The following is a 27500-nucleotide window of genomic DNA, read 5'->3' as shown; positions in this document are numbered from 1 at the left end:
CCCTCCGTACTGGCCGCCTGGCTGGTTAGGGGCCCCTCCGTAGGAACCCCCTGCTGGGGCTTGGCCTCTGTAGGGTGCCCCTGGGGGAGGGTGGTGCTGGGGACCCCCGCCTGGATAACCCTGCGGTATACAGAGAAATGGATCATTCCAGCCACGTACTGTATCACATCAGAACAGTTACATTGCCTCCATGCATATATGTGGCATAGTTATTTCATTTAGACATTGCTATTTGTCAAATAATTAAGTGCATAATTTTTATGTTTATAGCTAAACCCAGCGAATGGACCACTCTCACACAGAGTTAATGCATGGCGTATATAATGACATTATTATTAATGACTGTGTACGATTAGACGCACAAATATCAATCACGGCACTGGAGCAATAACAGTGCCCAGTCGGATGTCCAGGTATCATTGAGGTCAGGTTAGGCATTTAAATGGTTAAATGTTATGTTTCCACAATCCACCACCTCAACTGCCTTGCTACATGCCAATGCATTATTAGCCCTGCGGCACAAGAGTCGGGTTTAATTAATCCCACCATGCAGCAGAAGAATTAGAAACATCAACAATAGTCTGCCCATTACAGCACTGCCCACATGCTACACATATTGTCACACTGCCCACTCAGTGCCCACATAGCCTACTACAGCCTGGTGGCACAGGAATCAGGTTAAGAGTTTTACCAGAAGAAATATTGCACACATTGTGTGCACATAGGTTAAAGCCAATAGTAGACAATGTTAGGAGGGCCACATGTCACTTTAGGTCCCAACTCCCAAGTGTCTCAACCATTGTGAACAGGAGGCACGTTAGCACATCAACACGTTAGCACATCACACAGTCTAAGATAAGTTTTAAGATAGCCTTCCTCTTAAGATCACATACATATTGGGTTAGAAGTAGGCTAGGCAGGCCAGCATGTTATAAACATTAACTGTTCTCATTTGGTGCATTGTCATGTCACATTGGCAACATTGTTATCACTACTTTATAACGATGGACAAAAATAAATGCACAAATTCTTTCTGCTGCTCATGTATATTGTGTCCACAGTCCACAACTATTTTAAACAAACTGTTGCCAATGCTCTTCCTGCTATAGAACGACTTTAACATTGACAGCAACCTGAAAGTGTTGTTACAAATTTGATTGATGAGGTCGACCGTGTCAAAGACAAAAATGTTAGTTAGTGGCGCGATTGGCACCTCAAAACTGTCAGACTGACCTAAAACAGACTGATGTGTCAACCACCAGTCCATTCTGTCTCATGAACTAACCGGGCACATTCCGACATTCTTATCACGACAGCTTTCCCGGATTCTGTATAACCGAGGCCACTCACTGTTCATCTCGTTGCACAGACAATAGCTTTATATTAGTTTCTTTCAAAACAAATACCTGCAGACTGACGATAATGTGATTACTGCTCTCCATTCAGAGCTAGCTGGGAGGCTAACACCGAGCTAATAAGAGTGAGCTTGACAAGTTTGCCAACAAGTAAGGATGTGAATGAGGAGATCTGTATCCTTCGACACAATGCAGTCCATTCCACAAACAATCACAAACATGAATCAAATTTCATGAAATCAAAGCAAAAGAAACATAGTAATACACGACCCGGAAATTACCTGTCCGTAGTGAAAACTCATTTTTAGAAGTTCTTTCGCCGAGCCGAGTTGAAATTTGTTTATATAGAATCCCGCCCCTCCCAAGCTGATTGGATTACACCAATGCCAGTCAAAGCCACACCTAGTTGTGAGTTCTTTGATTGGACGATCCTCTCGGAAAAAGGCTGACGCTCACTCTAATGACACATACAATGTTTCCAATGTTTTTGACAGACAGAAATGGTGTTTTGTATCCAAGGAGGATTTATGCGTCTCGTTCATATTCTTTGGCTCGAATTGAATAGACTTAAGCAGAGGAATGCCCTAGTTTTCTAAGTAGGTTAACATCTGAATAGGGGTAGTGTGATAAGATCCCCAGTTATTAATTTTATAACCCTGTGTTTGTTAATTTCCATAACTCTTTTGTTGCATGGGCAACATCTACATCTTCTTCCTTGCTCTTTTGTGTTTCTACTTGACATTTTGTTACATTGTGGCTCATAGTGTTATGCAGACGAGGAAACCATGTGGCAATAAAGATCCAGAGGTCTTGAAGGTTGCCTTCATTTTTTAACGTTGACCCCTATCCAGAGAGTCAACCAACTCCTTGTTTGTGTGTTTTTTCTTGTTGTTAGGCAAGTGTGTGCGCGCGTGCGCGCGCGCGTGTGTGTGTGTGTGTGTGTGTGTGTGTGTGTGTGTGTGTTACAGTGAATACTATTAGGCTACTTGAAGTGTAGGTGGTGCTTAGTAGCAAGTTAAATATGTACCAAGCCCTTTACATAACTTGGTGAAAACACTGGACACTCCCTTCCATTCTCAAAGGTATAGACTATGTGTTGAGCAAGTGAGCTTGCGTGTGTGTGTGTGTGTGTGTGTGTGTGTGTGTGTGTGTGTGTGTGTGTGTGTGTGTGTGTGTGTGTGTGTGTGTGTGTGTGTGTGTGTGTGTGTGTGTGTGTGTGTGTGTGTGTGTGTGTGTGTGTGTGTGTGTGTGTGTGTGTGTGTGTGTGTTTCATCACTAGATGGCAGTACCGTTCTTCATAAAATAAAGCAAAGTCCACTTCAGACACCAACCAGTCACACAGCATTCATGCATAATGTGCATAATAGGGAAATAAACTCAAGTGAATCCACCTTATTATCCACAGTTACGAGGGCAGCACCATTACTATTTGGGAAGCAGTTGTGCTAAATCATTCAGAAGGGATATAGACAGCCTAAAAGGAACGAGTAGACCGTAAAGCCTTTAGTAGCATGAAAAAAGTTGAAAGGGGTGGGGTTAGGGGTGTGATAATAAGGTGAATACAAACACAAAATGTGCAGACTATAGGCCTAAAGTACATTTGCATGTAAATGCAGGATACTAGTCTTCATTCTAAAAGTGATGGCCATATAGTGCAAGAGAGTTAGTTTGTGGCCCTTTCGTGGCCTAAAGTTAGGGCACTTGGTTAGTATGCCGGTGACCTGGGTTCAACTCCAGCTCGGGTCAGTTCTTGATCCTTCCCTGTCTCTCCTCCACAGTCCTGTCAAAAATAAAGGCAAACAGCCCTAAAAATGTATATTTTTAAGAAGAGAGAGTTAGTTTGTCAGCATCTCGTGATGTGTCATTGTACGTATAGTACAGTAGTATATGCTTCAGTTCAGGGCTGGCTAAGGACCAAAAAAGGTCCAGGTATTTTTTTGTGCCCCCTTCTGAATTGTGAGCAAATATTTAAGATAATGTACAAAAGAACCCAACTAGCCTGGGAACTCCCATACTGCCTTTAGTTCTACACAATCGTAGCGATATGAAAGACAGTTTGGAAGTTTTGATCAGAAACGGACCAGAGCATGGTCCCTGTGTCTGTCCAATCAGAGAGCGGGACGGGTGGGTCATAATAGCACAACCTTTACAGTGTCTCTGTCCAATCAGAGAGCAGGGCAGGGTGTCATAATGGCCAAGTATTCCGCCCCCTGCGGAATTTACAGTAGGCAGGTCTCCAGACCTACCTAATCTCACTTGTGATGAGGTCTAGTGGTAACCAGGCAAAAACTCAACAGTATTGGCCCCAGATGAGCGTCAGACCACCAGGAAATGCCCTACACTACAGTATATGCCAGATTACAGGCCTGCTTCTCTTCATATGTCCTTCACTGTGCTCAGAGGTGTGCGCTGCAACACAGACATTTGACAAGTGCACTTTCATTTAATAGTAATTAAAGCAGAAGACACTGTAAATTCCCCAAACGACACAACAGTATTAGAAAAAAATGTTTTTAAAAAATATATATTTTTCTGTGAAAAGTTTCAGCTGTATGCAAAGGCCATTGTTTGCCTTGTCGAGAGCATCCAGACCAGATACACTAGTTCCATTATGTCACATAGTTTGCAAACAGTATAACTCACTCGGTACCTAGATTACACACACCATCCCACCCTACCCAGCCCCTGTGCGTGTGTGTGTGTGTGTGTGTGTGTGTGTGTGTGTGTGTGTGTGTGTGTGTGTGTGTGTGTGTGTGTGTGTGTGTGTGTGTGTGTGTGTGTGTGTGTGTGTTTGTGTGTGTGTGTGTGTGTGTGTGTTTGTGTGTGTGTTTGTGTGTGTGTGCGTGCGTGCGTATGTATCAACACATCTGGGTCTCCATCACAGCAGCTGCTGCAGCCTCCTTCTATTGGTCCGGTTATTACAGGCTGCTCTCGATGGGCTGCTGCCTGGAGAGCATTGGGTAGAGCACTGGGTTAAGCTTTGGGTCCAAAGGTGTATGTTTGGCTCGAAAAATGGTGGGGACATTTCAATCGCAAATGGTCCGGATATGCTGTTTTTGCATTACATTTGTGAAAGAATGGTAGGGACAAGCTAGGTTTATCTTGAAAGTGGTATGGACATGTCCCCACCGTCCCCGACTAAAATTACACCCATGGTTGGGTCAACCGTTGAGTCAAGCGCTGGGTCGAGCATTTACAAACCCCAACTCCGTTGAAGTTGGGACGTTTGGTAAACTGTGAATCACATCAAAATGCTATCATTTTCAAAACATTCAATCCATTCATTAGATGGAGAATAGTGACAAGACAACATATTAAGTCTTAAAACCGAGAAAAAATATTGTTTTGGGGGACATACTCATTTCTAATTTGATAACTGCAACACGTCTCAAATAAGTTGGGATGGGGATCAGTGAAATATAATAAACATCCAAATAAGATAAAACAACAAAGAAGAATATTTCAAAATGAATTGTAGTGATGGACAATATGTGTGTCCAGGTATAAGACCATCACAGACAGGCTGTCACTCAGAATTAAAGATGCAGAGGGAATAATTACCATCGTTATTACATACATTTTTGAATTCCTTTTGATATACCATGATTGAGTGTAGACATATTTTTGGCATTAAAATCATTGTATAGGTTCATGACATCATGAAATATGTATTCAAGTCAAGTAGGTTTTATTGTCAATTTCTTTACATGCACTGGTCATACAAAGAATTTGAAATTACATTTCTTGCTTTCCCATACAGACATAGACTAATTTAGGTAAGGACATAGACAGTATAGACATAGACAGTACTTATACATGGACTTAAGACAGTATGGACATAGACAGTGCTCATACAGACATTTAAAGTGCAAGTGTATTGGCTGTAGTCTCATTCTAGCACTCTAAGAATTACAGCTATTTAAAATTGACCATTAAGAACGCTTCATGTGTGCAAGTGATGGGTTTAACATTCTCCTATGCACCCGAGATCACTTGAAATAGACCCAGAAGACACGGGAAACTGTCCTTTGTTTACAGAAGTCAGCAGAAGTTGCAGAAGTCAATTCTTTTTGAAAATAATAGAGTCTTGTACATCCTGTGCTACAGTGAAAATGGACCATCCAACTTGTGTTAGTGCTAACTTCAAAAGGCAGCCTCTTTGATGGCATGGGGGTGCAGTAGTGCATTGGTTAAATTGTTCTCCCTCTCTGTAGAGGTAAATATAGTGCTGAATGATATGGGTTTTAAACAGAATGAAAAGCCACTCATGCATTATATTTTGTGGGGAGATCTTCAATTACTGCCACATAATAAGGACAAATTGCATTCTCTACTATGTTTTAACAGTTTAACTCCATCATGGACCAGTAGGTGATAAAATGCCGGGCTTTTGGTCAAGACCTGTCACACTGTAAGCACTACAGAAAGGAAAACATTGCAAAACATGATTAGGAATACACTCACCATTTAAGCTGGTGAAATCACGTCCAAGACAGGAATAAACACTGTTTTTTATATAGAATCATCTCATCGGTTAATGTAATTAACTGTTAAGTGTTGTCTTTTGCTTTGTTTTTTGTCTTCCTCAACATTTGCTGCCTTTTATTGTCTCCGTCCCAACTCTTTTGAGACGTGTTGTTTTTACATATCCGTGAATATCCCCCCAAACAATAATTTTGGTCAGTTTTGATGGCTGATATGTTTTCTTTGTGCCATTCTCCATCTAATGTAAGAATCCAGCCTGATCTCCAAAAATTCTGTGCTCCTGGACACGGATGTTAAGGACACAAAATCTGTGTCCAGGAGCACAGATTTTGCCAAAATTCCGTGCTCCTGGACACGGAATTGTTTTCCGTGATGGGCACACGGAAGTGCTTTCTATAGGCTATTACCACAGCACTGTGTTAACTCTATCATTAGAAAATACATACCAAATGCTAATCTTAAACAAAATAATGCTATAGCAATTTAAGTTGTGCCCTGACCAAAACATTCCCTAACCTTAACCTGTCATTAAAGACATATTTTTGAGAAATACCTTTTCCAATTGGTTGCTAGGCTATCAAATTCATAATGAATGAAAGAAAACTAGTTGTGCCCAGTCCAAAACAATCCCTAAACCTAACCTGTCAGTAAGAAATGTGTTTTTTTTTAGAAAAAAAATTGAAATTAGACAAATCCTGAGAAAACACAAGACTGTGGAAACATAGAGCTGTGGGAGTATAGAGAGAGCACTTCTGTGTGTCTGTCACCGAAAATAATTCCGTGTCCAGGAGCACGGAATTTTGGCAAAATCCGTGCTCCTGGACACGGATTTTGTGTCCTTAACATCCGTGTCCAGGAGCACGGAATTTTTGGAGATCATGTTGGAGAATCAGAAGTTTTGAAAATGGCAGTATTTTGTTATTATTCACAATTTACCTTGTGTCCCAACTTCTATGGAGTTGGGGTTTGTTGTTGAGCATTTGGACAACCCACTGGTGTTTCTGAGGATTCTCCGTGATACTGGATGCTGCATTCGATGGTATTCTGCATGGATATTGTTGGGCCAAACGCTTGGTCGAGTGCTTGGTTGAGCGTTGGGTCGTCCCACTGTTGTTCCTGAAGCATCTCTGAGTTGCTACTGCTATGGTCATGGTACTGGGAGGATGTTGTTGGCACCAATTCGCCAAGTCTTCTGACAGTGCACATGAAGTGCATGATTTTCTTGCCAAACAGGCAGGCCATCTCACAAAGACACACTACTAAACACACGCACGCCGACACCACCATGAACAGTGTGAAGATCTTCTTCTCAGTCGGCCGATAGATGAAGCAATCCACCTATACAATACACACCACACATAGCAAAAATGAAACATGGAACACATGAAAAATCACAATAAATACTATTATTATACTACTACTGTTAATATGAATTATTATTAATAAAATACATACAGTAGGCCTATATGAGGTAACACTTCATTTTTTGTATGAACACCATACTGTAATAATATTAGTTATATTAGAATGAAATCCCTAAACCTAACCCAAGGACACAGTAGGCCTATATGTAGGCCTACATAAGCATAAGTACTGGTACATAAAGTTTCATGTTGTAAACTGTACGCAATTCATGTAACAAGGGCAGTGAATAAAATGTAATGAACACATTGTTATAATAAATTACAAAACATTCATCATTTTATCTACCGTGACGTGAGTCCTAAACGTACCTTGCCTGGGCATGGTGAAACTTGGCATTGGATCACCTTGGGTATGTCGTAGCCGTCGTAGACGTGGTAGAGAACGTAGAGGAAGCCCACATCAGAGCCGGCCATCAGGATCAGGCTTAGCAGGTAGGTAATACACAGGCTGCCGCATCTCTTTCCTGGGTACAGGTGGCGGTGGTGACTGGTGGTGTCCCTGTGATCATTACATTACATTTAGGTCCTCCACACACCGGTTCTGATTAAGCGCAGAGCACTGCTCTGTCAATGTCTATTCTATTATTTTTTATTACAACCCCTGCACAGCCACGCCGAGGTCCCTACCTGTCCTTGCGGATGTCACTGTGATGCCCACTGAAAAACAGTCAAAACTGTAACCACTGGCTTATGGTGCTGACAGAATATTTTAATGTTTTTTTATGTTGATTTGTTTGTGTTGTGTATGTGCATTGGGTTGGGTTGTAGGGGACACTCATGTGAGTGATGTAAATTAGCCTGAGGCTAACTCTGGTAGTACAATGCATAAAATGACAACATTTATGTTTTAATTGTACATGGTCCTTAATAAATTTGAGTTGAATTTAATTGAACTACCCATGCTCTGCTGTGATGATAATTGCCCATTCAATGTTTACAGCACCTCTGCGCCCGTGCGCAGGGGTAACTGAAATTGTCTGAAACAATAGTGATCCGCAGTGCTGACGGAACCAGTATGCAGAGGCCTTTGGCTGACACTATTCTCTAAATCTACTTACAGGTATTTACAGAGTATTGGTTGCAGTCCCTGGAACAATGTGGGGTTGGGTGTCTTGCTCAAGGGTACTTCAGCCATGAATGGAGGTGTAAGGAGAGGTTGGGGTGGGATTCCAACATACAACCCTCTAATCTTAAAGGGGTATGCCACTATTTTGGGGCTTAATACAGTTAAAATCATTGGCTGGGGTTTATAAAGGTGGTAAAGTGTCTTATTTTTCATGTTAAGCGTTGTCTTGCTTTAAGACAAGTTAAAAGAGGGAGTATGTCGCTAAGCTAGTGAAAGTCAATGCATCCATGTAGCATTGCTACATGCTACACGGATCCATTGACTTTCACTAGCTTAGCGACATGCTACCTCTTTTAACTTGTCTTAAAGCAAGACAACGGCTTACATGAAAAATAAGACACTTTACCACCTATATAAACCCTGGCCAACGATTTTAACTGTATTAAGCCCCAAAATAGTGGCATCCCCCTTTAAGTCAACTTCCCTAACCACTTTTTTAAATGTTATGTCCTTCACGGGAAGCGGGAGTCAGTAATAACAATGATTAGCCCATCGCAAAAGATCTATGTTTGCAAAAAAATCTAACATATATCACTGATTCTTGAGAAAGTGGCTAAAACAGGTTGTAATCTTGAAAGAAAAAAACGAAGTGAATTACAAAATAATATGGTATATCCTCGTAGACAAAGGTCTTGGCTTTTCAGAAATGCACAAGGCCAATCTCCCCATTTTCCATTTTTTTCAGAAATCAGGTTTTTCTCCGATCATACCTTGTTTTTTGTCAACACCGTCAGACACAATTAAAAGCAATAAAAAGTGTATTGATTTGGTTGCATATGTATCTGGAGTTTTGAAGTGATTGTGTGTGTTTTTTGGTTCACACATACGCCTTTAAATGTTGAAAATTCACTTTCATTCTATTTTAATACTGCTTCATGTGTTCTAATTTAAAAATATGTGCTGTCAGACAATGCTTACTTAATGGCTAAATAGATCAAACAATTTTTTGTAATTTCACAAATATTCATGTAGGCTTCAATTTGCTATTACTTTGATAATTCAACAACTACAAAGGAAAATTTTGTAAGCACATTCATTTAAAATGTCCAAAACTCCTTCTTACGGTGGTGACTTAAGAACTGACGGTGGTGACAGTAATCTGAAGGTGGTGAAAGTGACCTAATTATTACCTACATTTAGCAAAATAAATAGCCCTCTCAAGTCAATGACATCTAGCATAAACACTTTATTTTTGTGTGTGCACAGTATGTTTGTGCATGTGTTTTTTCTTCATTTGTTAGATACTCTAGGAAGTAGGCCTAGATTATTGAAAATGTGGCATAAACAGGTTTTAAGTTGTTCAAATCCAAAATATAGAGGTGTATTATCATAGATGAACGTCTTGGCTGTGCAGTGAATGTATTGGCCAAGCTCCCCATATTTTACATTTTTCATAAAATGGGCTCTTTCTTGGTTTTGTCACCAGCGTCAGACAGAATTAGAAGTACAAAAATAAGTTTACTGTATTTAAGTGAATTACTTTTACAATTCAACATAATTGTAGATACTTATTGGAAGCATATTCTTAAAACTTGTCAAAAACATGTAAAACACATGCTTTTTTTGTGAACTACATCAGATGTCACCACCGTCAGGTTTTGTGACAAAAAAAAACCTCCAAATGCACCTCAGTGGAGGCTGGAGTATAAGTTTGGGTCACAATTATTACTAACATGTATGGTAATGTTTCATTAACCAGCACAATTTAGTAAAATATGGAACAAGATGATGAGGAGCGAACAAAATCTGACGTGGTGACATCTGACGGTGTGTGAGACAAAAAAACACTCTTTTACATATTATGCATTTTTTGCTCACATTAGCCACTTCGTTTTCACTCTGTGTCTTAGGGGCTTCATGACGCTTCTGAAAAAGTATATATAATTAACATTTATGTAACAATAATACTATTAACCCCCCGACGGTGTTGACAGTTTATGGTTGGGACAGTACCAGTGTCCAAACAAATTATCAAATTGAGGAGAAATTAGTAAACTTACAGGAGCTTCAGTGATGGTGAAGTACTCAGTAGATCTAAAGGTTTGAAAAGGGGTCCTAAGTAATGACAATGACCTTGCGCATACCTGATTTTATTGTCTTTTTTAAAAAATCTGACGGTGGTGACTAATATGCTGGACACACTTTGAGCAATCAGAAAATAGTAGTAATTATTGCTTTACACGCACTATGTGCATATCTGCAGAACCACTTCAATATGAACTTTCACATCATGGTGATATTATTCAATAATATCAGTGATTTTTACATTTTAAGTCAATTGAAATGATGATGTCTGTCCTTGGGACAGCTGTTTTTACAGGGTGTGGGCAGGTTTATAGCCATGAAAAGTAATAAAATTACACTTAAATATTTCAAACGACTGTACATTTATGTAACAGACCCCTGTGTCTTGACCTGGATTCATTTTGTTCATGAAAATGTAGTTTATTTTCAACAGAATTGGCAGTTTATTGCAGAGACATGTTTTAGCCGCTTTCTCAAGAATCAGTGATATGACACAATAATAAATGTTTTAAAACAATACACACTGACAATATGTACTTGTAAGCCTATACTTTATCAAATTTATTTTGCAAAGTCCCTTTCACACAATTCTGCTAAAATTATAACCTCTGGTTGGAGACAATAAAGATAATAATGATAAAATAAGACAAAATAAAACTAAAAATAGATCAAGTTATTCTGTCTCTGTACACTGTTACCTGAGGTCCTTCTGCTCGCGCCACTTGACGTGTCCGACCACCAGCAGCAAGAGGCAGGTGACACAGATGAGTTGCAGGGCATAGAGGCAGATATGAGAGATGGGGAAGAAGTAGTCGTAGCAGACGTTTCTGCAGCCAGGCTGGGCAGTGTTGCACTTAAAGCCGTCTTCCTCGTCGCCCCACACACTCTGCGCAGCCACGACAAAGACGAGAACGCGGAACACAATCAACATGGAGAGCAACATGCGACCAAAAACCGTGGAGTACTCATGTTTAAAACACACAAAGGTCATCTTGGCTGGGAGTCAGTGGGAGCAGTGGCAGAATGATGGGGAGATGAGGATAGAGCGATTGTGAAGGCTGGATGTTGAGAGCACCAGATGCTATCACAATGGATCTTCTGGAACCAGCAGAGGAGTTGAAGATCAAACAATGTCTTGTTCAGAGCCTGTACATTTCTTTATATAAAATCAGCCAAATGTAGTTTAGTGTCATGTAAAATAAGTAGCAAGTCAGTCAAGTATGTATATCTGCCACAGAGCCCTTTATCCTGATCAAGTCTCCACTACTCACTTGTCACTTTTATATATGCTCTAGTGTCCGCTTTGCACAGTTTCAATGTAGATTGATTGGCTATTTTAAATAGCACGTCCTGTGTAATGCAACGTCAGTTATTTCCATCAGCGATCCCAATCTTAGGTTTCAATTCTGTTTTGCATTAATACGTGCTGTACATACTTCTGCTTCTATTTTAGTCAATTCCAGCTGCTCCTGTTTCTTAGTTTCATACCTGAGGGGTTCCTCTACGGTTACACTTCTGTGTTTTTACTAACATTCGTTCATTGTGTGCTGCTTTAATAACAAAAGCACTGTCTGATTTTTGTCTTGTGCTTTTTTTTCTCTGTCGTTCTTGATTTCGGTTCCTTTTTTTTCTTACATATATGCTCCTATTTTTGTTCATTCCAGCTGTTCCAGATTGTTTGTTTCATACCTGTAAGGTTCCTTTAAGGTTCCACTTCTGTGTTTATAACAAAAATGGGTTCATTGTGCCTAAATAATTAAAAAAAAACACTGTCAGGTGAGCTAACCGCAGATTCTTTGCCTTTTCTGTTGTTCCTAATTTTGGTTCCTTTTATTTATTTATTTTCTTCTGTGATAAATAATTAGAGGGTCCCACCTGCCCATGTTAACTGAATTCTAGCCCATTATCTACTGTTGTACTGAGACTATTCTTATGAATGGTAGTGTATGAGTCATTGGCAAATACAGTAAAAGGAGAGACAATGAACTCTCAGGAAGCTATTCATTCATTCATTCATTCATTCATTCATTCATTCATTCAGTCATTCATTCATTCATGTGAGGTGTGTGTGTGTGGGTGTGGGTGTGTGTGCAGAGAGAGAGAGAGAGAGAGAGAGAGAGAGAGAGAGAGAGAGAGAGAGAGAGAGAGAGAGAGAGAGAGTTTAATGATATATATACAGTATGTCGACTCAATGATCACCACTTGTTGTTTTTTCCTCAATAAATGTTTAATTACGAAAAATACAAATAAGTCTTTGTAACAGATTTAATAACAATCATTTTAAAGACATGCAACACAACAACAATGGGAACAAAAGGAAGGGTATTGTTAAGCAATGACACAGAAAGGTGTGTACTAAAGTGTTCACTACGTTTTTTTGTTGTTGTCGTTGTTGTTGGTGGTGGTGGTGGTGTGTGTGTGTATGTGTGTGTGTGTGTGTGTGTGCGTGCATGCGTGTGTTTGTGCATATGCTTTTTGGTCTTTTGGTGGCAGTATTATTCTTCATAAAATAAAGCATATAACACTTCATAATCTCAAAATATACATACACACAGAAAAAATAAATAAAAGCACAAAATTGTGTAGGCCTAAAATTAGCATTTCATCATTCTTACAGATTGTTCTTTTTCACCCGCGTCAGAGGTTTGCATGAAGCACATTCACTAAACAACTCAAGTGAACTTTTTTCAAACTTTTTTAGACTGTACAAAAATCTCTTTCAACTTTACACATGAAAATATATAGAAGCCTTTGTGAAAAGGTTTCCTTCAAGGTCCATCTTCGCCTTGTTGAGAGCATCGAGACATCTTTCTTCATTTATCACTGCCACTGAACTATTAGGTCTGGGTGCTTGCCAGGAGTAATTTATGTAGATAATGACAACACACACACACACACACACACACACACACACACACACACACACACACACACACACACACACACACACACACACACACACACACACACACACACACACACACACACACACACACACACACACACATTCACACTAACAATGCCCATTTCCCCCTTCCCTAAACAATTAACAATTAAAGTGCATTGTTAAGACGGAAGAAGGAAAAAGCAAACAGTCACCTGTAAATACCCATCCTTAGATACCAAAAGCCGATTCAAACACAACACAGACAAAATGCACAACATGTGTTGACCTTTAAGTTTCTTATGAATGTATTTATGTCAGACAAATGTCAGAAAATCTATGCCATTTCCGGGCAAGAATCACTGGTCTGTCACAACTTCCTCCTTTTTTGTTGTGACTTTTTGAGTGCTTGTTTTGCTGAACAAATTGAGAGCGCATGCAAAGAGAGAAAACATGTTCAAAAGCAGGTTGGTCCACCTGAGATTCCAGAAGCAGCTAAGAGTGCAGACGGAATTCCAGAATTGTGTGTGTGTGGGTGTGTGTTTCAAAACGATGGCTTTAAGCCAGTAGACGGTGTGTGTGTGTGTGTGTGAGTGTGTGTGTGTGTGTGTGTGTGTGTGTGTGTGTGTGTGTGTGTGTGTGTGTTTGTGTGTGTGTGTGTGTGTGTGTGTGTGTGTGTGTGTGTGTGTGTGTGTGTGTGTGTGTGTGTGTGTGTGTGTGTGTGTGTGTGTGTGTGTGTGTGTGTGTGTGTGTGTGTGAATATGTGTGAATATGTGTGTGAATATACGTATGCATATATCAGCACATTGCTGCTTCCTTCTCCTTGGCAGCCGCTGCTGCCGCCGCTGCTTCCTCCTTCTTGCTATTGGCCAGGTTATGGATCGATGTCCTGGACGCAGCCCTGGACGGTGCTCTAGACACCTGCCTGGAGAGCGTGGGGTCGACCCACTTCTCCTGGTTCTGGTCGGGGTTATGGTTCTGGTACCGAGAGGTTCTGGGTGGGGCCAGCGTCCCGAGCTCGTGGCTGTCTGCGAAGAGCTGCTGGCGGTTCTTCTTGTGGCGCGTGATCTCCTTGTGGATCCTATGGCCCACCAGGTAGGCCATCTCTATCAGGCACATCACCACACACACGCAGGCAGACACCACCATGAACAGGGTGAAGATCTTCTTCTCCGTCGGCCTGGAGATATAGCAGTCCACCTGCAATGCAAACCCATAGTTGACATACCTGTAGAGCCATGAATAACCGTTTTTACCTCCGCCAAGGAGGTTTTGTTTTCAGTCACGTTGTCTGTCTGTCTGTCTGTCTGTCTGTCTGTCTGTATGTCTGTCTGTTTGTTTGTCCGCAGGATACTCAAAAATTATGCATGGATTTGGATGAGATTTCATGGAGTTGTTGGAAATGACAATAGGAACAAGAGATAACATTTTGGTGGTGATCCGGATCACGGTTCGAATCTAGTTGCTTTTTTTTTTTTAATTCTTCATCATTGGGAGATTTGTTTTACATTTTCTCTTTTTTTGCCAGTTTCTCACTCCACAAAAACAAGACAGAAAGACTTGAAAAAATAGGTTGTAACATAGCCAAATATTCTATCCAACAGCTTCCTTGGAGGAGGTCTGTACTCTCTGAGTGCATTTCTAGTTCATTTTATTAAATAATATATTTTATTGTGACACAAAACTGGGGTGCGTTTCTCCAAATCGTTCTTGTTAGCCAGTTAGCAATTTGGGTTGTTGTCAATGGGAAATTGCATTGCAATAGCAACTATGGCTTTGGGAAATGCACCCCTGAAGAGTAGCAGGAAAGTGGGAGGGAGAGTTGGGGTAGGGTTGGGAAATAATGCAGGCTTGAAATGAATCAAACCTAGGTCCCCATGGGCATGTACCATTACCCATTCATGGTACAGTGTGTTAGCGCACTCCATGTGGAATCTTAATAACAAAAATAATAGTAGTCAAAAGAGTTAATTTGAAGGCCACCTGACTTTTGTACGCAGCCTGAGTTACAAAAAGAGGACATGATCACAAAACTCCACTCCACTATGTACCAAAAGTAATATTGATCAGAAATCATTATCTTCCTGTATACAGTATGCAGAGTCCTATACGCAACGCAGCATGTCCCACAACGTTTGGACATGGTGCGCTTGGGCATGTATGAATGGTGCAATATAATATAGCAATACAAATGCCCAACTAAAAGACGCTGTTTAATGTATCTTTGACATTTTAGTAAATATATATAACCACTCCTTATCTTCCTGTATGTACTGGTAATATGTGACTCCTATACGTACCACATTGGGGCATGGTGCCAGTTGGCACTTGGTGAGCTTGGGCATGTCGTAGCCCTCGTAGATATGGTACAGGATGTAGAGGAATCCCACGTCACAGCCGGCCTTCAGGATCAGGCTGAGCAGATAGGTCCACCATAGACCCCCTCGCTTCTTACCGGGATTGGCATACAAGTGATGGCCATCATGACTGGTGGTGTATCTGCGGTAGTTATTAGGATGGAAAGTAATTATTTGGGTGAAATAAGCTGGTAGGTGTGGCCACAGCAACTCTCACTTCAATTCACAATCAGCCAATCAATTAATCAATCAATCAATCAATTAATCAATCAATCAATTAATCAAGCAAGAAATCAATCAGTTAATCAAGTGAGCGAGCAAGCAAGCAATTTTAAAATATTAATAATTATTATAATCATTATAATTTTTAATAAATGAATAAAAAAAACTCATACACACACACACACACACACACACACACACACACACAGACACACACACACACACACACACACACACACACACACACACACACACACACACAGACACACCTGAGGTCCTTCTGCTCCCTCCACTTGACGTGTCCGACTACCAGCAGCGAGGGGCAAGTGACAAAGATGAGTTGCAGGGCCCAGAGGCGGATGTGAGAGATGGGGAAGAAGAAGTCATAGCAGACGTTGGGGCAGCCAGGCTGGGCAGTGTTGCAGACAAAGTCCTTGTTCTCGTCGCCCCACACGCGCTGCGCAGCCACGGTAAAGACGAGGACGCGAAACAGGAAGACCATGGAGAGCCAGACGCGGCCAAAAACTGTGGAGTACTTGTTCACTCCTGTGAGGAGGGAATTTAACGCCCCCCAATTCATCGTGGAGAGGGCTCAGGTGACCAGTGGAGAGGCGGAGAAGTGGAGATATTGAGGTGGAGAAAGAGAGGTGGAGGGGGTGGGATGTGTCTCTTGTTTCTAAGAGTGAGATGAAGAGGGCATGAAGCGGCTGTTGTTTGGGTGCTTAAAGGACCAGCAGAGGGGAGATTGAGCGGCTTACAGGCTAGGTGGAAGAGGTGAGGATGAAGATATCTGGAAATAATCTTGTCTGGCGAAAAGAGATGGAGAAGTGGTTGTGTCTGGATAGCTTCAGGTACCAGGAGAGAAACAATCGCAATGGAGATGTCAGGATGCAGGGATCAGGGTGCAGAGATCTAAGAAATAAGAGAAGACAGGTGGGTCAAATAGATTACAGCAAAGGCAGTTTCTTTCAATCTCTAGCCTGTGTTTCTTGTTTCTTTCTTGTGAATGGAAAAAAAAAACACCTTGGCTTGGAAAACACCTTGAAAACACATTGACATTGAAACCACTTACTGTACAGCCAGGGCTGCTGACAGCTTTGGCTGCCCCCAGCAAAAACAGCCATGTCACGAGCCACATACAAAATACATCTAACAGGCAGTCTCCATGCCGAGAGCTACCTCTAAATCCACTATTTAATGCTGATGTTTATACACTCCATTTTCCATTCGTAACAGTTTTTAGGTGTGCAATCCACCTCCATCTGTTACCCTTTCCATAGCTGTCAGGTATCTTGGTCTCCCCCAGGTGTTAGTTCTGATGTTCTGATTTTATTGAAGAAATATTATTCCTATTTTTTGTTCCTGGTTGTTTTTTTGGCACTTGTCTAAATTATATCTGGTTCCACTTCTGTGTTTTTAGGCTTTTACCTTTATTTTTGACAGGACAGTGGGGGAGAGACAGGAAATACTAAGTGAGAAGAGAGAGAGGACGGGGAAGGATCGACAAATAGCCCAGGCCGGTATCGAACCCGGGTCTCTGTCATAGCACCCCAGTGCCCTACCCTTAGGCCACGGCAGGGCCCACTTCTGTGTTTTATACACCTGAATATATTAAATCGTTCATTTTGCTTCCTAGACAATAAACCGCTGCCTCATACGTTACCTAGCAGCAATTGTTTTTAATCCTGCATTTTTTTTCTGTAATTCCTGACTTCAGTTCGTTCCTTTTCTTTTTGTTTTCATCTGAATGAACCCAGCTGAACCCAGCTGAAAGAGTGTAGCTCAGGTTGTTTTTGTCACTTTTTGTTCAGTCATTCTTTCTTTCGTTCCTTCTATAGCCGTTGTTGTCGGCAAAGAAGCACATGTGAAGGCAAAGTCTCTATGTCAATGATTTTCCTCTGCGTGCCGTTTCTGTTGTTCGGTCCTGACCTACGTTCTCTTTCTCTTCCATCTTTGGTGGAAAATAGAAAACACATGTGAATGAGTGCCCCCTGCCACACCACATCCCATCCCTGGCCAAGCCCAATGAAGATCAGGTCCATGAATGGGATGGGATGAGTCAGGAAGTAGCTTACATAAAGCAACCCATAGAGTCAATTAAGACGTCACTTCCGCTTCCGGATCAAGCTATTCCCGTCGAGGAGCTACTCGGACGAAATTAAGTTTCTTCTCGTTTTTCTCCTAAAAGCTTTGTCTGAAACTTACAACTACAAACAACTGATTCGATGTAGTATTACTTTAGCGCTACCTTGTTATCACTCTTACAACAACATAAGCACATAGGCTAACCTCCCCACCATCCAAATAGATTTTTGCCTTCCACCAGGCTAGCCTACATATCTTTTTTTTTTTTCGCGCCGAGCCCTACTCGGCTTTAGTTTCACCTCACCTCATAGTCAATTTTGCAACACTACACCAACTATCTCGCAAAAATAACCTTTTCTGCTGCATCCGCAGACCTAATTATGGCCAACTCTACCTGCGCCTGCAGTGATCTAGCTAATGCTAATGAAAGACTAGCCAAAGCCAACATGACGATTGAAACACTTAGACGTGACATTCGCCGGCTACAATGCGAGGTAGTCATAAAATCCCATAACACCACGTTGAAACACCAAACCAGTAATACTAGCGCCAACCTAACTACACTATCTTTTTTCCCAGCCACAGCAAACACCAGCCGAAGTCCCCCCGAATCCACCGTGCTCCACTCCCGCGCGTCGTAGCTGGACGGAGGTGGTTAACGGCGGGCAGGGGAGTACTGCAGAAATGTTCACCACCTCTAGTGACTAGCAATCGTTTTTCTGTACTTGACTCAGTCATCGATGCAGAAACTGACCCTGTCCCCCCCTCCCACCAGGTGCCCAAGCCTCTACCACAAATAGTGGCGACCCAGAAGCCGCCGGACCCTCGCCACCCCCAGGCAAATCACCCGAGAGCAGCCTGCCCATTCAGAACCCCGGCGGACCATCAACAGTCCTCATAGGATCTTCGATGGTTCGCCACGTAACCCTACGAAACGCCCAGACGTGGTGCCTACCTGGAGCTCTCGTAGCCGATGTCCAGTCGAATGTGCCGGACGCGCTGTCACAGTATCCTACTGCCACAACTCTCATCGTCCACGCAGGCTCCAATGACATCCGGCTGCAGCAGTCTAAAAAAACTTGAGTCCGATTTCCTCTCCCTTATTAATACCCTTAGCAGCACTGGAAAAAAATACGCTATCTCAGGCCCCATCCCCTCTGTTTGTTTCTCTGCCTTCCAGTTCTCCCGAATTCGCCAACTGCACGTCTGGCTGATGAGACACTGCCGCCAAGAAGCCATTCCCTACGTTGACAACTTCTCCGCTTTCTGGAACCGCCGTAACCTCTTCGCACGAGATGGAAGGCACTTAAACAGATCTGGCGCTCGTCTCCTCGCGACCAACCTAGAGCTGGACCCTCGAAGCCCACCGGTCCTTGGATTGACTAACAGGTGTTTCAAATCCAAAGCACTACACCAATTTAGACACTGCGTGCCCAACAGAGAGTTCCCCTCTAGCTATCCACGCTGTCACTACCCGTAGGAAAGCTCGCAGATATAGACCCTCTGGTTGTGTACACAACAACCTAATTACGATTGCACCTGAACGCATAAACAATAGCTCTACTACTTTGAATGTTAATGCTGCATTACTTAACGTGCAGTCCTTGACCAACAAAAGCTTCGTAGTAAACCAGCTGGTCTCGGACAAAAACATAAGCTTTATGTTTCTTACCGAAACATGGCTTAAAGACGACGGGGCGGCTACTTTTATTGAGGCTTGCCCTTCCGATTACAAATTCCTTCACGCCCCGAGACCAAAGAAACGAGGCGGAGGCGGAGGCGTAGCCATACTTTTCTCCAACAAATTTAATTGTACTAAGATGAATCTGGGCTCTTTCTCTTCATTTGAATACATGGCAATGAGGGTCCAAGCAAACCTCAAACTGATCATTATTGTTCTGTACCGTCCACCGAAATTCTCTTCGTCATTTCTATCTGATTTCTCCACCTTCATGTCGGACGTACTTACTAACTATGACAAAGCAATAATTGCTGGCGACTTTAATATCCACGTAAATAAATCAGATGACGCAATAGCCAAGTCTTTCTTAGACACATTAAATGGATTCGGTGTCGTCCAGAATGTTACAGAACAGCCTACCCATCGAAAAGGCAACACACTTGACCTTGTTATTTCACATGCACTTGACATCAACAATATATCGGTCACGGACGTCGGCCTCTCCGACCACCACTGTGTGTTTTTTGATTTTGACATTTCAACACAAATTAGCACACCCAACAATGTCATTCACAGACGACGCATTAATGCCTCTGCTGAGCTTAAGATTTCAGACCTCATCAAATCAGGTGACCTACTAAATGGTCACTGCACACCTGATGAAATGGTTGATAGCTTCAACAACAACTTAAGAGGAATTCTAGATAGCATAGCTCCAATTAGAACGACGACAAGAACCAGAGCTAGGTATTCACCTTGGATGAATGACTCACTTAGAGCCTTAAAAAGAAAATGCAGAGTAACCGAGCGTCTTTGGAGGAAAACTAAATTAGAAGTCTCTCTCTATATGTTGCCCCTGGGCTCCATGATCAGAGAGCACAATGTTGATTTTCATAGCTATGCCGATGACACTCAACTATATATCTCTGTCGAGCCTAGCCAAACCACTGCCATTCATGCCTTGACTAAATGCATGTCTGCCATTACAGATTGGATGAACAGTAACTTCCTAAAATTAAATGAAGATAAAACTGAAGTGTTGCTCATTGGGCCTAAGAAAAAACGTGCAAAACTCCACTCAAGCCTAGGTGACCTAAGCATACACATTAAAGATAAGGTTACTAGCCTAGGTTGTGGTCATAGACTCGGATTTGAGCTTTGAGCCTCACATCAACAAGATAAAAAAATCTGCTTTTTTCCATCTTAGAAAATGTCAACAAAGTGCGCGGCTTGGCCCCCCGACAAGACGCTGAGAAAACTTATTCATGCCTTTGTCACCAGTAGGATAGACTACTGCAATGCTCTTTTCTCTGGTCTCCCAAAAAAATTAATTGACAAATTGCAACTCATTCAAAATTCTCTGCGGCAAGAATCCTAACAAGAACCAGAATGAGAGAGCACATCTCTCCTGTCTTGGCAGACCTGCACTGGTTACCTGTCTCATACAGAATCGATTTTAAGATTCTGCTCACAGTATTTAAAGCATTAAATGGACTTGCCCCTAGCTATATCTCAGACATGCTCTCTTTTTATGCCCCTGCTCGAGCTCTCAGGTCCACTGATGCCAAGCTGCTAAGGACCCCACCCCCCGCAGAAGAAGATCGGCGACGCCGCGTTTGCCTGCTATGCGCCCAAGAGATGGAACACCCTCCCCATCGAGATCCGATCAGCCACCTCCGTCGACTCCTTTAAGAAGCAGCTGAAGACCCACCTCTTCATCCTTGCCAACTCCTAGCTGCCAAGACGTTATAGTGTCCCAGCCGCCGCAGCGCCCTTACTACTCGCAATCCAGCCCTGGCAGGGGGCTCCCCTAGGTGGCCGCTGGTCTCTGCCTGAGGTTTCTTCCTGACTACAGGGGGTCTTTTTTTCTCAGACCTCAATGAGCTTTTTTTCCCCCTCACAAACTATGAATCAAGCGAAAGGGAGTTTTTCCTCACCCCTGATGCCACCAGGGGCCGCACCTGAGCGCCCAATCTCTGTGTGACTATCTATGACTTATGATAGGCCCAGCCACTATGGACCGTACACATCTAAGAATCCTGGTCCTAACCTACGTTGACCTTATGACTCTACATTCTCTGTCTATCTCTTCTTCCTCTGCCTTCCTGCTTTTTCTGCCTCTCCTCTATACCTCTCCTTTTAAATCTATCTCTCCTCTCCTTTTAAATCTATCTCTAACAATGTTTTTTCCCATTTGTTAAGCACTTTGAGTTACATGCCTTGTATGACACAGTGCTATACAAATACAATTATTATTATTATTATAATGGCTAAAGTTCTCTCTCAGGAAACCATTCAATTATCAATTCGTGTGTGTGTGTGTGTGTGTGTGTGTGTGTGTGTGTGTGTGTGTGTGTGTGTGTGTGTGTGTGTGTGTGTGTGTGTGTGTGTGTGTGTGTGTGTGTGTGTGTGTGTGTGTGTTACCCCAAGGGTGAGGGTGTGGTGTACAGGTTTGGTGGCATGGGACAAATTTCAACTTGAGGAAACATCCGTCCAGCTCCATGCATTTGTAAGAGGACAGAGATTTCAGTGTGGGTGTGAGCAAGAGGTGTGTGTGTGTGTGCTTGGACTGAAACAACATTGTCTGTGTGTTACCAGTACACACAGGAAGCCCCAGTCCAGTTGAGACATCACGTCAAATAAATACTTTTTCAGAAACAAATTACAGACAACACTTTTCAGCAAAGTCTAGTACTGCAGATGCTGCAGCCATAATTCACCAGAGGCCGTGGGTTTGTGTTAGATTTACAACAGCTAAGGGCAGGCGTGGGCAAACTGAGACCCGGGGGGCCACAAGTGGCCCGCTGTGTCATTTCATATGGCCCCGCAGAGCCTTTATAAGAAAATCCTTCCTGATACTCTCAACGAGCATTCTACAGTGCTAGACAGGGGTCTTACAGGTTTTAGATTAACCATGTGCCTAGCTTACTGTATTCATCCAAATTCATTTCAATTTAATGTGCAGGAAACAGTCAATTTATGCCAGTGGACTGTACATTATTTTCTATTATTAACACCGGCAAGTTGCCCATGATATCTGGCCCTTTGGTCAATATTCTAAACCCAATGCGGCCTCTGGTGGCTTATTGCTTATCTAAATGTGTTGAAATGAATCGTTCATAAGATTTCATTTAAGACAACCACACCTTTTTTAAGAAAAAGTGAATTGTAATGTAATTGAATTGGGCTGTAATGGTATAACAAACTCACTATTCAGTTTGTATCACCATGGTTCATAATACCCCACAATTTTTATGTAGTTTTAATTATTTCATTTCCTCTTTCACATTTACCATTATGAATACAATAACTACAATAAGTTATATAAGTAGAAAAGGTTGTAACAAGATACTAAAATAAAAGTAAAAGAATGGAGGGGTGTGAAAAAATAGAAGTTTATAAATAATAATGATAAGGTTGAGTCAGTTTTTAGTCAAATCCGCCATTCTGGAGTGAACAGGCAGTCACATACGCCATTCTGGAGTGAACAGTAGCCGTATCAAAGGATCTAACGGTAGGCTAGGCATAATATGGCTGGCTACTTTGGCAAATTTAGCCTTATAGATAACTAACTTCTGCACTGATTGTGCCAAAAAAACACATGAGATGGTATAAGCATTCGTAAATGAAAAATTTCCCATATAATAGCTGCAATGTTTTTCACCATATTATGTAGAAATCGTGTATACATTTCCGATGCATTCCAATGTAATTTGACCGATGTTCATTCCAGAATGGTGGCCAGAAAATCATGGGGCCAACTGTTGCTATGGGATGTTGTATTGGCCTTGGCCTCTTGTTAGATCCACGTTCTTTGGTAAAGTTTGCACGATGCTAGATACAAGTATTTTGGTACAAAAACTCAATGTCAGTGACGGGTCACAGGACTGAATCGTCCTTGCAAATCATACTGACACCGAACCAGAGAGTGAACAGAAGACGCCATCTTCCTGTATTCCCCCCAACACACCGAAATATAACAACAGAAATTGCTGTGTGGTGGCCTTGCGTTTGCCTTGGAATGAAAGCTTGTGACATCCTCTTCTCAAAGACCCTTATAAATAGCCTACTTACACACTACGCACTACGTAGGGGGCCTACTATGCTTTCTCTCTCTCTCTCTCTCTCTCTCTCTCTCTCTCTCTCTCTCTCTCTCTCTCTCTCTCTCTCTCTCTCTCACACACACACAACACACACACACACACACACACACACACACACACACACACACACACACACACACACAGACACACACACACACTGCGGATTGATGACCCATGGCTCATCGTCCCTGATGAAGGCCACTCTTCACACACACACAGACACACCGACACACCAACACACACACACAGACACACCCACACACCGACACACACCCACACAAACACCCCCCCCACACACGCACACACACACACACACACACACACACACACACACACACACACGGACACACGTTTTTCAAGAGTTCCTCATGAGTTCCTCTGAATGGAACTCAGCAGGCAGAAGTAGTCTTTTTGAATTTTCCTCTGAGACAGTGCTTTGAACTGCAGTGGCCCTCTAAACCCCACTCACCCCTCTCTTCTCCTTTTTTTCATCTACTCCTGGTACTCTCTCCTCCCCTCCCCTCTCCATCCCTCTCTTCATACATTCCTCCCTCACCACCCTCTCCTCTCCTCTCCTGTCTTTTGTTCTCTTCCCCTCCTTTCATCTCCTCCCATACTCCTCTCTATAACCCCACAATCCTCTCCTCTCCTCTTCACACCTCTCTTCTTCTCTCCATCTGTCTCTCCATGCATCTCTGTCATCCCCTTCTCCTCTTGATCCTTCTCTGCTCCTCCCTTTCTCCTCATCACTCCTCATTCACCCTATACACACCAAAACACACCCACAGACATACGTACACACACACCACCCCTCTCAACCACTCTACTTTCCCTTTCCATTTCTCTGTCCCTATCTTCCTATTCTCACCCCTCTCCATCTCTCCACACCCCTCCTCTCCTCTCCATCTCCTCCACTTCTCTGCATTTCTCTATCCACACCCTCTTTATCCCCACATTTTTCTGCACTTCCCTCCTTCTCTCTTGTGTATCCTGTATTCCAGGCTAATTTGAGAGAGACTCCAGATAACTTTGGCCCTTTTAAATTTCCCTTTCATGTCTGACATGGGCCAGTACTGACCAGTGAGGAAAAGTGGAACACTGTTTCTAATCAGACACACACGCACGCACGCACGCGCGCACGCACGCACACACGCACACACGCACACACGCACACACACACACACACACACAGTTTTAATCACACACATTACCAAAAAAAGTTTTGAGTTCCATACCAACATCACTGTTATTGTGCACAGTGAATGGGATAACAGGGACAACAGTCTTTGTTTCTCACACAAGTGTCATTTACAGTAGCCGATATTCTTTGATCCAAAGCAACTTTTAGTTCTTTCAGGGCCTTATTGACGCTGGAGCAATGTGAGATTAGAAACAGTACTTTGCTAAGCAGTGATGGACAAAATATTCATTTTGACATATTTCAAATGACCATGCTTTACCTGCATGTCCAATTCAACTAGTTGATCATCCAATCAGGCAATCACCTGGCTAAACTACTCAGGTAAAACCAAGTCATTTAGAATACTGTATATGGCTATAGATTGTCACAAATTGATCAATTTTGCCCATAACTGTTGCTAAGATACCTTATATTACCTTATGTGTTATTATGCTCCCAAGTGCTTTCGCTTATTGGCCGGTAACACTGGTTGTCTGAAAACCGACTGAAAACCCTCCCCAGAAAAGCGTATTCAGACCATTCATGGATTACGAAGTAATTCGAAGTGAATGGTCTGGCCTGTCAGAGTCCACCCCTCCCACCACTAATAATTTCTCAATGCCATGACCAAATGTTAGCAACTGGACAAAATAAGCCACGCATTGGAGTTCAACCCTCAACTTGTTTTTTTTTCAGACCCTCTGTACAAATAACATTTGTACGATGGATATGGGAAGACCATGCTAACATTCTCATACCACAACTTCACATATGTACTACATCTGCACAGAGAAGCACATTTTCTTTTTTTTACTAGGCCTACATATACAATATTGGCATTGTCGATTGTCATTTGGGGTGTTAAAGGGTTAACAAGTGTTCTTTCCTGCTGTTGTTTTTGTGTCCTCATTTGTGAAGCTCTCTCATCTCTTGCACAAAATAAACTTGCCTTACCCTGTTATATTACACTCAGCTTGATTCTATGGATGTGTCTCTGATATTACAACAAGGCATCTCTGTGTGTCTCTGTGTGTGTGTGTGTGTGTGTGTGTGTGTGTGTGTGTGTGTGTGTGTGTGTGTGTGTGTGTGTGTGTGTGTGTGTGTGTGTGTGTGTGTGTGTGTGTGTGTGCGTGCGTGCGTGCGTGCGTGTTGTTCAAAATGCAGAAGAGCTCTTCATGTTGTTCAAATGTTAATGGTAATGTTGTAAGTGCCTTCCCTTCATCTGTGTGTGTGTGTGTTTGCGTGTGTTTTTGTGTGTGTGTGTGTGTGTGTGTGTGTGTGTGTGTGTGTGTGTGTGTGTGTGTGTGTGTGTGTGTGTGTGCGTGCGTGTGTGTGTGTGTGTTTCTGTGCCCGTGCCTGTGTGTGTGTGTGTGTGTGTGCGTGCGTGTGTGTGTGTGTGTCCGTGCCCGTGCCCGTGCGTGTGCGTGTGTGTGTGTGTGTGTGTGTGTGTGTGTGTGTGTGTGTGTGTGTGTGTGTGTGTGTGTGTGTGTGTGTCTGCACGTTAAGTGCCATAGCATAGCATGAGGTATCCCTGCAGAGTGCAGACGCTATCTAAATGGAGCCTCAGAGACTAGTGTAATTAAACAGCACATCCAAATGGACCTGACAATAGGCCTGTGAATGGGCCTGACAATGGGAGGCAGAATAAGGGGCTTTATTGAACTGGCTTTATCGAAGTGAATTCAATGTTTCAGCCCTGAAACGGGAGAGTAAGACATCCATGTGACTTCAACTGAACTTGCTGTCCTTAAATGCCCTCAAAGCAACCACAAACTACGAAGTTACAGATACATTACACACAGAAGGATTCATGACAGAACTTGGACAGAAAAAAAGGCATAGAATAGTAGGCCTAGTAGTTGTAGTCGTAGTCGTAGTGCTAGTAATACAGTAGTAGGAGTTGTAATCATAGTAGTAGTAGTATTGTGGTAGTAGTAGTCGTTGTTGTCAAAGTATTAAGTATGAGCACACATGATTTGGTCAAAATCCATCCTACTTGCTTAAAAATGATTGAGAATTATATTGTAAAAAAAGCACTACTTTGTACAAAAAATATGTTGTAACAACATCTGTGACAAGCGGATGGAAGATCATAAAATGGCAGTCATAGAAGTAGTAATAGCAACAGCAGCTGTAGTTGTTGTTACCTCCGGCGAGGAGGTTATGTTTTCGGTTGCGTTGATTTTTCTGTCTGTTTGTCTGTTTGCTTGTCTGTCTGTCTTTCTGTTTGTTTGTCAGCAGAATAACTCAAAAACGTATTAACGGAATTGGATGAATATTGGCAGAGTTGATTTTAATTAAAAAAAAAAAAAATCTTCACCATTGCTAGCCTAGAAATCTAGACACCCCTAGAAACAATGAATGAATTGTGACATTCCAGTTTCTAACTCCACAAAAAGAAGGCAGAAAAACTTAAAATAAAAATAAGGTGTAACATACTGAAATTTTCCATCAAACAGCTTATTTGGCAGAGGTCTGCACTCTCAGATTGCATTTCTAGTTGTTGTTGTTGGTAATGGTGGTGTTCTCTGTTGCTTTTTGTGTTCAAAGTTCAGAGTTTTGTTCAAAGCAGA

At 42.2% G+C, this 27500-nt stretch overlaps 3 protein-coding genes across 3 annotated transcripts in view; all 3 read right to left on the bottom strand.

The window, feature by feature from the left end:
* The window catches only part of pef1 (penta-EF-hand domain containing 1), a 24670-nt gene extending 22985 nt beyond the window's left edge, over positions 1–1685 (bottom strand). The window contains exons 1-2 of the mRNA XM_063185163.1: positions 1637–1685; positions 1–120 (exon numbers count right to left, since the gene is read on the bottom strand). The exon at positions 1–120 is cut by the window's left edge and continues 289 nt beyond it. Of these exons, the coding sequence (XP_063041233.1) occupies positions 1–120; positions 1637–1657 (141 nt within the window). The 5' untranslated portion in view covers positions 1658–1685. The remainder of the gene's footprint in view (positions 121–1636) is intronic.
* Positions 1686–6791: 5106 nt separating this feature from the next.
* Positions 6792–11406, bottom strand: LOC134436777 (gap junction beta-7 protein-like). Its single transcript, XM_063186126.1, has 3 exons — positions 11114–11406; positions 7574–7763; positions 6792–7178 (listed from the first exon to the last, which is right to left on the bottom strand). The coding sequence occupies exons 1-3, from the start codon at positions 11404–11406 to the stop codon at positions 6792–6794; spliced, it is 870 nt and encodes a 289-aa protein (XP_063042196.1).
* A 1229-nt stretch (positions 11407–12635) lies between these two features.
* The window catches only part of LOC134436121 (gap junction beta-4 protein-like), a 21100-nt gene continuing 6235 nt past the window's right edge, over positions 12636–27500 (bottom strand). Inside the window, exons 2-4 of the mRNA XM_063185162.1 lie at positions 16148–16790; positions 15600–15798; positions 12636–14499 (exon numbers count right to left, since the gene is read on the bottom strand). Coding sequence (XP_063041232.1) covers positions 14098–14499; positions 15600–15798; positions 16148–16458 — 912 coding nt within the window. The 5' untranslated portion in view covers positions 16459–16790 and the 3' untranslated portion in view covers positions 12636–14097. The remainder of the gene's footprint in view (positions 14500–15599; positions 15799–16147; positions 16791–27500) is intronic.

This window comes from Engraulis encrasicolus, chromosome 20 (assembly GCF_034702125.1).
Source record: "Engraulis encrasicolus isolate BLACKSEA-1 chromosome 20, IST_EnEncr_1.0, whole genome shotgun sequence".
Lineage (NCBI taxonomy): Eukaryota > Metazoa > Chordata > Actinopteri > Clupeiformes > Engraulidae > Engraulis > Engraulis encrasicolus.
The sequence above is the reverse complement of the archived record's forward strand: the minus strand, read 5'-3'. Positions and strand labels throughout refer to the sequence as shown.

Bases quoted from the DNA above. Each gene is read 5' to 3' on its own strand.
- LOC134436777 (XM_063186126.1), bottom strand. From the start codon at position 11,406: ATGACCTTTGTGTGTTTTAAACATGAGTACTCCACGGTTTTTGGTCGC. The intron at 7,764-11,113 runs GTAACAGTGTAC...TAATGATCACAG, and splicing joins CGCGAGCAGAAGGACCTCAG to GGACACCACCAGTCACCACC. The intron at 7,179-7,573 runs GTACGTTTAGGA...TGTATTGTATAG, and splicing joins TTTCACCATGCCCAGGCAAG to GTGGATTGCTTCATCTATCG.